This window comes from Nyctereutes procyonoides, unplaced genomic scaffold, assembly GCF_905146905.1.
Source record: "Nyctereutes procyonoides isolate TBG_1078 unplaced genomic scaffold, NYPRO_anot_genome, whole genome shotgun sequence".
NCBI lineage: Eukaryota > Metazoa > Chordata > Mammalia > Carnivora > Canidae > Nyctereutes > Nyctereutes procyonoides.
In genome coordinates this window covers 79,476,404-79,487,314 of record NW_026575146.1, presented here as the reverse complement: position 1 = coordinate 79,487,314, position 10,911 = coordinate 79,476,404, and the positions used below count along the sequence as shown (strand labels likewise).

Sequence of the window (10,911 nt, the reverse complement as noted above, 5' to 3'; positions counted from 1 at the left end):
TCCACGCTTTGCCCCTCGCTGGGGCTCATGTTGATTAAAAACCGGAATCTCTCCAACCGCCCAAAGGCCTGGTCCTGGGGTGGGCGGTGGAGAGTCTCCCAAATCCTGGTCTGGGCACAAAGGTGAGGACAGGACAGGATCCTGGAGGCAGGGCCGCTGGGACCGCTGGGGTGAGTTTGGCAGAGGGCTGAAGAAAAAACTGGAAATGGGGGTGAGCAGGTGAGGGATGGGGATGCAAACAAAAAAGGCAAAATAAAAGTTTAAAAACACAGAGAAAAGCCCCCGGGGCGGTGATGGCAGCCGTGCGTGTTTCCTGCGGCGACGGCATCAGTGGCGGTGGGCGGCACTGCTCACTCGCGGATGCTGGCCGAGTAGGAGAACTGGGGGAAGTGGGTCCGCTGGTCCAGTTCGAGGGAGCCCAGGCTGTCATCTGTGGGGAGGGGGGTGAGGGTGGATTGGGGAGAATGGGCCTGTCGAGGGCGCAACACCCCAAGGGCGTCAGGAAGGACCACAGGCAGTACACACAGTACACACCCCACATGCAGCGGTCCGGTCCAGGAGAACGGGGCAGGGAAGACCCAGGGGCTCTCCCCGGACAGAGGCCCCCCGCCCCCCACCAGAGCCTGGGCCCATGGGCTGCTTGCTCCCCAACTCTGCTCTCCCCGTCTGGGGCCACTCTCTCTAGCCCAGGCCTCTCTCTGTCCCCTGCCTGGCTGCCACCGCTGCCCCCACCAATCAGCCTCCCTCCTCAGCCACAGGGACTCTGAAGGCCAGATGCAACTCTGCCCCCCTCCTGCAGGGAACCTTTCCAGGGCTCCCCTCACAGCAGGCCCCTGCTCCGCTCAGTGGCCCTCAAGATGCTCTTGCTCAGCCTCGTGCCCCCCCCCTTCCCCCATCTACTCCAGTGTCTGCAACACTCCAGTCCAGAGCTCCCATCCCTGTGAGCCATTCCTTCTGCCTTCTGGAATGCAGCTCAGCTGCTAAGTCTCCTCCTCCAAGAAGCCATCCGTCCTGACTCACAGGCCAGGACAGGCATTTCCTCTGCATCTCCCCAGTCCCTGGGCTCCCAGACCCTAGATCCGAGTACCTGGACTGTCACCACACCTGAACTGATGCTCCCGCAAGGCAGGACTATGTCAGTCACAGCTATGTCCCCAGCACAGCCCAGCAATGAGTGAGTGAGAGCAAGAGCTCAGACAGGTGCAGAATCAATGACCCAACCCAGCCCCCAAGACCTGGGCAATTTGGAAAGACAACTATGAATGTGCCTCCTGACCAGACCTCTAGCCCCAGAGCTCTGGAATAGGCTGTGGCCGACGGCTCCTGGTGACCCTCACTGGGTCCAAAGGTACACACACCAACAAACTGCAGGCAAGCTGCCCAGACACAGGAAAGGAGGGAGGGTCTGTGAGCTTCCTCCCCGGAACCGGGTCAGGGGCAGACCCTAGCCCTCCAACCCCCAGCCAGTCCACCCGGGGAGGGCCAGACACTCACAGCGGTCCGGGGGCGTGATTGTAATGGACTGGGCGGTGAACTCGTCGTCAAAGTACCTGGTGTCAACCTCAGAGGTGACCTGAGGCTTGAAGGGTGGCAGAAGCTGTGGAAGAAAGGAGCCCATACTCAGGACCCTGGGGCCAGGAGGCCTCAGTCAAGGTCACCCTTGCACAGCGGGCTCCTGCAGGAATGGGCCGGAGGTGGCGCTCACCTTCTTCTGTACCACGTCCTGCCAGCTGACGCTGAGGAAGAACCTGTGCTCCATGACCTCCCTGGCGTCGCTGGGCCCCCCGCCGAGCCTGGGCAGAGATGGCCATGAGCACCCGCCGCTCGGGCCAGCAGGCTCTGGGAGATAGGCTTTCAGTGCTGGCCCTGAACAGCCTTTAGCGATTCTGTCCTGGCCACAGAGCACTTCGCAGAGGAGAAAACCGCGGCACAGGGAAGGGGGCTCACAGGCCCGGACTCTGAGTCCAGAACAGAAGCTGGGAGGGTGGGCTGCCTGCTGTGTCCCCAAACAACCGGGCAGTGCGGGCAGAGTGCTAAGGGCACGTCTGGCCCCAAGAGAGGACTCCCTAGGTGCAGGCTGCATGGACCACTGGCTGCGGGGGCAGTGGCAGCAGGTGGCACCGGGCTGGGCAGGACAGACCCCAGCCCTCACCTCTGCTTGGGGTCCTTCTTAAGCAGCCCGGCAAGCAGGGACTTGGCCTCAGGGCTGAGTGTGCGCGGGAAGCGGATCTCCTCCATGAGGATGAGCTCGAAGAGGCGCTCGTGGTCCTGGTTGTAGAAGGGCAGGCGGCCGCACATCATCTCGTACATGACCACGCCCAGCCCCCACCAGTCCACCGCGCGGCCGTAGTCGTTGTCTTCCAGCACCTGAGCAGGGAGGGGCAATGAGGGGCCGCCTCCCACCGCCCTGGGGCTGTGGGGGACCCAGGAAGGGATGGGGTACTGCCTCTGGCAGCGGAGGGCCATCTGAGGAATGGGAGCCGCTCCTCACAGGGTCTGGGCTGGGGAAACACAGGTCCGAGGGCCCCTCCTCCCTTGGCCTCACACGCCCTGGGGAGCTCCAGCCTCAGGCACCTCGGGTGCCAGGTACTCGGGCGTCCCACAGAAGGTTTTCATGGTGGCCCCGTCACTGATGCCCTCTTTGCACAGGCCGAAGTCAGTGATCTTGATATGGCCATCTTTGTCCAGCATGAGGTTTTCCAGCTGTGGGAAAAGTCAACCTATCAGGGCCGCGCCCTTCCAAGGCTTCCTGACCTCAAACCCCACACACCACATCACTCCCCAGGAGGGAGACGGGCTGCTGTGGTAGCTGTCACACCAGGGGCTCCAGGCCGGGCACTGGGCATACCCCCAGCACAAGGTTAAGCCCTTGAGGGTGAGGGAGGCCAGCCCCTAGAGCAGCTGGAAAAAAGCCAGGACAGGGAGAGATGGGAGACAGGCCCTGCCAGCCTGCTCCCCCAAATGTGGGCTGTAGCTTCCCCAACTGGCGTGTGAGCAACACTAACTCTCTTCCTCCACTTTTTCTATTTTTTTTTAAAGTAAGCTCTATGGCCAGCGTGGGACTTAAACTCAGGACCCCCAGATCAGCAGTCGCATGCTCTGCCCACTGAGCCAGCCAGGTGCCCTCCTTCTTCCACCTGAACTAAACTTAACCCATGGGGCAGCCCAGGTGGCTCAGCGGTTTAGCGCCGCCTTCAGCCCAGGGTGTGATCCTGGAGACCTGGGATCGAGTCCGACGTTGGGCTCCCTGCGTGGAGCCTGCTTCTCCCTCTGCCTGTGTGTCTGCCTTTCTTTCTGTGTCTCTCATGAATAAATAAATAAAATCTTTTTAAAAAATAAATAAATAAACAAACTTAACCCAAATGGGCAATCTGGTGGGCCTCTGTGTAAGCTCCGCTAGCTCAAGGGCCTATTACCAGACCCCTGTGCCCATTCCCGGTTACCAACCATCCCCACCACTGAGAAAACACTTTACTCCTTTGCTGTTCTTTACAGCTTCCCCACCTAAGTATGCCCCCGACAAACCCCTCGACAAACAACACAGACTCATATGGTCCGTCCTGGCTTCCCCTCAACGTGAGCCTGAGAGGGGCATCTGCACAGAGGCTGCCGTGAGGCCGCAGCACATTCTAGCCCTTCCCCAACAGCAACACTGGGTCACTTCCCCCTCTGAGGTGGACGCAGGTAGCTGTTCCTGTCATGCAGAAACTGCGGGCAGAATGGCTGGCTCACGGGGTATGCAGTCAGCTTTGGTGGCATCTGCCGAACGATCTCCCATGTGCTTGGACTCCTATGACGCCCCCCCGACCCCTCCCAGCTCCCTACACAGTGGTATGTGTCCGCCAGAGGCTCGGAAAGGCCCACAGGGCCGCTCACCGTGGAACTGCCCCCCAGGGCCTAGGCAGGAGGGTGGGCATCCCACAGCAAGGCGGACTCGGGAACACCCCTGAGGTAGACGCTCCCTGGAGGGGGACGTCTGGGTCGAGGGCCTCTGTTCGGCTTCCCTGGTGCGAGCCCTACAAGTGCCACGGGCCAGGAGGCAGCCACACACTCACCTTGATGTCACGGTACACCACGTCCCTCGAATGCAAATACTCGAGGGCAGAGACGATCTCTGCGCCATAAAAGCGAGCCCGCTCCTCCGTGAAGACACGCTCCCGGGACAGGTGGAAAAACAGCTGCCAGAGGAGGGAGGGGGCAGGTCAGAACTTAGCCCAGAGGAGTGAAAAACAGGACCCTGCCCACTGGCCCCCAACACCCAGCCCAGTGACGCGGTGACACCTACTCCATGAACCTCCAAGTGACAGCGAGAAGAACCAAGTGAGAGACGGCGAGCAGGGAAGAACTCTCGTGAGGAAAACAGAGAGTGAGGCAGGAAGAGAGAAGGAGTCAGGAGGTGCCAAGGGGAGAGTAAGCGGGGACAGCAGGATCGTATGAGGAAACGGGAACGAGGGAGTGACAGTGAGAACGCACAGGAACGCAGGTCAGGAGCAAGTGAAAACAAGCCGTGAGACAGATGGGATAGATGAAGCCGAGAAGGAGCCAGAGGGTGATGCCTGTGTGCAGAGAGAAGAGTATGAGGGATGAGGAGCAGGTGAGTCTGAGCCAGAGCAGCGGCCCACTGACAAGTGACGGACTCCCAGCAGGAGAGCGTGGGGAAAGCAGAGCACTGACTGGCCTGTGCTCCCGCACCCCATTTTCCTTGCAGCCTTTCAGGGCACCCTCCATAGCGTGCTGGTCACCCGCCCACAGTCCTCTCCACACCTCGGGGCCTGGGTATGCATCCTGCAGCCCCCGACTCACTAGCTGGGTGAACCTGGGCAAGACACTTAACCTCTCTGGGCCTCAGTTTTCTTGCCTATAAAATGAAGGTTCTGATGCCTGCCTCAAGAGAGGGAGGGGGAGACGAAGTGATACCCAGCAAGGCCCCCTCCACCCCCTCCATCTCTCCCACGGTTCCCCTCCACCCCCAACGCCTGGGAAGGAGATGTGGGAGCCCTGGCTGGGGGGCTGCCACCCACCTCACCACCATTGGCATACTCCATCACGAAGCACAAGCGGTCATGGGTCTGGAAGGCGTACTTCAGGGCCTGTGGGACAGGAAGGTGGCCAGGGTGGGAGGTGGGAAGAAGGCAGGCGCTCTGCTGATTCTGCAGGTACCCCCCCGCCACCCTGGCAGCAGGGGCTCAAACTTCAGCTTTGCCTTTTGGGGTACATGAGTGAGCCTGTGGCCCTGAGAACAGGGAAGGGGGTACTGGGCTGAAGGATGCTGTCTTCAGCCTTCAACTAAAGCTTCTGCGAGGCATGGCCAGGGAGACATTCGGTTCTGAGCAACCAGAGCTGTTTTACCGCTCTGCTCCACAGCCAGGTGTGTTGCATGCACGCACCCACACATGTGCATGCACACACATTTCCTGGACAGGAACTGGCAGTGGCTTGGGAGCCAACCCCAAAGACAGGATGGACAAATGATCTGCCAATAAATAGCAGTTCTCATACTATGCTCTAAGGAGCCCTACAGAAAGTTCCTTAGGGAATCCCTGAGTGACCCCTTTGCTCATAACAAATCTACTATTCTCTGTCTTCTACATCAAAATACCTCACAGATTTCAACTGAACAAGTGCCAGGGCTTAATACAACACCTGGTTAGCAGCTGAGCTAAGGAAACAACCCATCCCAAAGCCATCCTCCACCTGGTCCACTTAACTGATGGCTGCTGGCCTTGATGGAGACTGGAGCCCAAAGAGATGCCTCCTCAGACTAACCTGACAGGCAGCATAAGAATACATCTTCCAGGATCACATTTAAAAACAGACAAAAAAAATAATGTTCCCGCTTTGACCAGCTGGCCTATAGGCCTCTAACTCATAAAGAGTAGCCATGCTGTTCTGGAGGCACCCCGTAATGTGGTACCATCAGTCAGCTGAAGCACTGCCATGAAAACACCGTCTATGAAGAAGCTGCCACCACTGGGATTTAGTTCAAGCCATCCAGGGAGCCCAACACCACCTGGCCCTGGCCACTTGGCCGACACTAAGTCCATGCTTCAGGGTGGCAGGGTTGGGCTCTTTTCCTGAGCTCCGACTAAAGCAGGTCCTGCATGGCATACAGGGAAGGCCAGGCCCTGCCTGAGAGGGAAGAACCACTCACGGTGAGGAATGGGTGCCTGGTGTTCTGGAGGACGCGGCTCTCGGTGACCGTGTGGGCGACTTCATCCTGCAAACAGAGGCTGGGTAAGGGGCTGGAGGGCAATGCCACCCCCACCCTGCCCCCACCTGAGGGATAGGGGGGCAATGCTTCGGTGAAATGCACTTCCATTCCTAGCCGCTACACGGAGAATGGCAGGAGGGGAACAGTGCCATCCGCAAGCCAGACTGAAATAATGGCCCCGTGGCGCCAGGGGGTGCTCAGTGAGTTAATAAGCATCTGACTCTGGGTTTCAGCTCAGATCATGGTATCATGGGTTGTGAGATCCAGCCCCTCGTAGGGCTCCCTGCTCAGCTGGGATCTACTTGAAGATTCTCTCCCTCTGCCTCTCCTCTCACTCATACTTTCTCTCTCAAATAAATAAATATTGAAGAAAAAAAGCAAGAATGGCCCTAGACAAGGCCAATCAGTGGCTCACTCTCAAAGCCATGTGGTGAAGTCAATGGGGACTTTATGACACAGGGATTGAACTATATCACCTGTTAAACCCACTGGCCAATTTTTGCATCCCTATGGAGAGACAAGCAGACACTGTAAAACCCTTGAGGTGACATCACAGGCAGTGGGAATCAGCACCTATTAAGTGTTACTGCTGAGAAAAGGAAGTGGATCTGATCAGGACTCTAGCTGAGAGCAGTGATTCCCAGCGTGTGGTCCCTATACTGGCAGCATCATGCTGCCTGGGAATTTGGGAGAAATGCACATTCTCAGGCCCCTCCCAGATCCACCAAAACAGAAACTTGGGGGTGGGCCCAGCACGGGCTTCACAGGCCCTGTACACCACTCTAACATGGGCTCAAGTCTGATATCTGTGCACACAGCAGGCCCCTGGAGAGCTGCTAAAAAGTCCTGAACTGCCTGCAGTACGAGGACACTGGCTCTTCCTGGGGTGTCCATCCGGAGACACTGATCATGTCTGAAGACATTTTTTTTTAAAGATTTTATTTGACAGAGAGAGAGAGAGAGAGAGAGCATGAGCAAGCACTAGCAGGCAGAGCAGCAGAGGGAGAGGGAGAAGCAGACTCCCTGCTGAGCAAGGAGCCTGATGGAGACTTGATCCCAGGATCCTGGGATCATGACTTGAGCTGAAGGCAGATGCTTAACTGACTGAGCCACCCAGGCACCCGTGAAGACATTTTTGATGGTCATAATTTGGTGCCAGTGGCTTTAGGGGTGAAGGCCAGGGCACTGGACAGCCCCATTGCAAAGAATGATCAGGCCCCCGAGGCCGATAATGCTGAAGCTGAAGAAGCCTGCCTTGGACCAATCACATTGGGGGCTGTTAGTTTTCCTCGATGAGATCATAGTTCCATTATAATCCTTAAAATTTTCATCTGTTAAAGATACATACCTAAGTAAAATGATAGATGTCTAGAACATGCCTTAAAATACTCCAGAACAAACAAAGAGGAGGGCAGAGCTAATGAAACAAGACGGATCAAATGTTGACAATTGTAGACATTGGCTGTTGGCTACATGGGAGCCCACTGTATTTATTTTTCTTTTAGACGCTTTGTGTATGTCAGGAATTTTCCATTTTAAAAACTTTAAAGGGGAAAAAAAAGGAACAGAATTCCATTCTGGCCCAGCCTCCTACCCTTAAGGCCTCCCCACTGGCCCATTCGGCCACAAGAGATCTGCTATCAGGCCCTGATAGCCTGCTGGGTGAGGCCCAGTCAGACTCTCCATCTTAGGCCCCCGGGCACCCAGAGGGTGGGGTGGGTGGCCTCAGGCTCCCCGAAGGCACACAGGAGCTTGGTCCCCACCACAGAGGCCAGCCAGCGGCACCCCCGGGGCTCCCACCTTGGCGATGATAACTTCCTTCCGCAGGATCTTCATGGCGTAGTAGCGGCCACTGGCCTTTTCCCGCACCAGAATCACTTTGCCAAAGGTGCCCTTGCCCAGAAGTTTGAGATAGTCGAAGTCATTCATGGTCTGCCCAGGAGGGGGAGAGAGTGGAGCAGTCAGTGCTTGGCATGTGGCCCATGGGAGACATTTTAACAAAGAGAAAGGAAGAATCGAAGGACACTGTTGCCAAAATGCTCAGGAATGAGCAGGACCGGAGGCTCTGGGCAGCAACTGTTTGCTCTGAAGTGGCCTTCAGACCAAGGCTCTCCCAGGCAGGGGGCCCCGGGAGGCAGAGATATGGGGTTAGACAGGTCTTCACAATCTCTGTGGATGTGGCTCCCCTCACAGGGACAAAGAGCAGCCCTGTGGTACGCCAGCACCCCCAGACATCACCCAGCCTACGGGGCGGTCATGAAGTGCCCCTGCTGCACCCTTGCACCCTCTGTACAGAAACCAAGGGTGGCAAAACCAGTGTCAGTGAGGAGAGGGGTGCTCACAGCCTGGCAGCCTGCCCCCCCCCCCCCCCCCGCAGCACTTACCACCTTGGCCCGAGCCTTGCTAACAGCCACTTCCATCTCCTCAGCCGCAGAAGGGTCGCTGGGAGAGCCACACTTATAGTCCATGGGGTCCTCACCCGGGCCCCGCTGCTTGAGGCTGTTGGCGACCATCTGAATGGCCCGCATCCACTCCTCCCTGTTAGGGACATGCCAGAAGAGCCATGATTCCCAGGGAGCCTGGGCAAGAAGGACAGAGCCCCATCCCCTCCAAGGGGAGCAAATGACCAAACGCCCTTGAGCATTCTGAAGAGATCTGTCTGAGGTTAGGGTGAGCTGATGGGACAGGACTGAAATTTTACAGATCCTCTGGCTGCAGTGCATAAAAGAGGGCCAGCGCAGAATAACAGACTATTATCTATGTCCTAGGAGTGGCCTGGCCTGAGAGCCACCTGAAGTGAGCAGTAATCAAATGACCCAAGCAGGGAGACCATCTTTCCTCACAGCCCCTTGAAAACGAGCCACCACCTGGACTCTGGAATAAGGGAAACACGGTGCTCCTCGGGGTTCCTCCCAAACAAATGACAAGCACAATGTTTTGTAAAAACAAACCAAGAGTAAAAGGAAGAAAGAATTCATTAGCCAAAAGAAGCTGAAGATCTCACATGGCAAGATCACTGCAGGGAGGAGGCTGTCTGCCAGGAGGGCTCTGGGACAGGGGTTCCTAGTGGGACAGGGACAGAAAACAGAAGGTGGCAGACAAGGAAGCAGCCAAAAGGAGCCTGGTTTAAGAATAAACTATTTCTGTCACTCACAATGTAGAACTTGCTCAGAAATAACTTTCTTTGGATACTTGCAAACCATTCTGTCTCTAGAAAAGGAAAATAGATCTAGGAGAAATAAGTGAAAACAACCAGAGACCACAAAAAAGAAAGGAGGAGGCTGAATGATACTCAATTTTCCATTCCCCTCCCATGTCTGACTCACCACACAATTTTAGGTGGCTCAACCCAGTATATGTTGAACCCTCCACGGATTCTGTGTCTATAAAACAGCCACCACGTGAACAGCAACAAAGATAAAAAGCACACTGAGAAGGAAAAAATTCAAAGAGCATAAGCAGGTAACTTCCCAAATCACAGATAAGCCTCAGGGAGGCTGGCCAGTCAGCCACACATCTTCCAGAATCAGCTCCAGCCTCAGGCAGCAGGGAAAACTGCCTGCACTCCTGAGCCACTGAGGCCCCTGGCCAAGGTCATGCAGAGAGCAAGTGGCCTGGGAGCTGGGGCCACCCTGCTGGGCTGCGCTAAGCCTCCACGCCGTCATGTCCCAAGAGCACTAGAGCTACTTCAGACAGTCCAGCAGCCCCACGGCACACATCTTCCCACGTTGTGATAACTGCTGGAATCTGGGTGCATCTTATGGTTGGTGGTCTATCTTGACTGGGTTTACCGAAAGGTGGCCACAGGACTGAGCTCCCCAGGTGCTGGGAAGTTCAGGGAATGTGTGTGAAACATCTATGCAAGGGGCGCCCTGCAGCTCAGAAAAAGGAGGGAGATCTATATACGGACTTGAGATGACCTCGGACATCTTAAGGGACAAAAAGAAGGTGTAGAACAGTGCTGAGTGTCACACTATAGGACTTAGAAACAAAAGGAATATGTGCACAGGCACATGTGTACACACTAGCATGGACATCTCTGGAAGGATGTGCTTGACACAGAGCCCTGGCTGCCTCCAGGAAGGGGAACTGGGAGTCAGGGGCAAGGAGGAGTCTCATTCTGCTGTCCCCCAATCGCCAACAGTCCCAGAGCACTCCCCTCTCCTTTTTCATTACAGATGGGGAAACTGAAGCACAGGTTTAAAAAACCAAAGTCAAGAAAAACACAGTGGGTCCTGTGAGCCTGGTAGCTGGAAATCACAGAGGGCCTGTGATCTTTCAGAGCCGAAGGGCAGGGCCATTCTTGCTTAGTTCCTGGGCTTGCTGAACCAAGCAGTCACCACCGGAGGCCCCGGTTCACACCCAAAAGATCCAAGTCTCAAAGTGACCTTGCTCACAGGAGATGGTGCTTCATAAGACAGTTGTGTGAATACTGCCAGCATCAACATCAAGCGCCAGCACACTGGCCATTCCTGGGCTGGATCTGGGGGCCCCAGAACACGTATGTCAGGCCCACGAGGGCAGGGATTTCATCTACTGGTAGGTGGTACAAGGCAGCACCTGAACAGGCACTCTGTAGGTATCCGGGGAATCAGTGAGCAAGGCGGCCAAAGTTCAAGAGGCCCCAGACCCAGTGCACACAGAGGCTCAGTGCACACCCAGGCAGATCACACCCAGGACGGGTACACATGGAGACCCAA

General features: G+C 56.3%; 1 protein-coding gene across 3 annotated transcripts in view; it reads right to left on the bottom strand.

The window, feature by feature from the left end:
* The window catches only part of AKT2 (AKT serine/threonine kinase 2), a 45,435-nt gene continuing 34,524 nt past the window's right edge, over window positions 1-10,911 (bottom strand). For all 3 annotated transcript variants that reach the window (XM_055309788.1, XM_055309787.1, XM_055309786.1), the window contains 10 exons: window positions 8,596-8,749; window positions 8,012-8,143; window positions 6,152-6,217; window positions 5,022-5,090; window positions 4,056-4,178; window positions 2,575-2,703; window positions 2,153-2,367; window positions 1,706-1,793; window positions 1,495-1,597; window positions 1-430 (listed from right to left, as the gene is read on the bottom strand). In XM_055309788.1, the coding sequence (XP_055165763.1) occupies window positions 351-430; window positions 1,495-1,597; window positions 1,706-1,793; window positions 2,153-2,367; window positions 2,575-2,703; window positions 4,056-4,178; window positions 5,022-5,090; window positions 6,152-6,217; window positions 8,012-8,143; window positions 8,596-8,749 (1,159 nt within the window). In that variant the 3' untranslated portion in view covers window positions 1-350. The remainder of the gene's footprint in view (window positions 431-1,494; window positions 1,598-1,705; window positions 1,794-2,152; window positions 2,368-2,574; window positions 2,704-4,055; window positions 4,179-5,021; window positions 5,091-6,151; window positions 6,218-8,011; window positions 8,144-8,595; window positions 8,750-10,911) is intronic.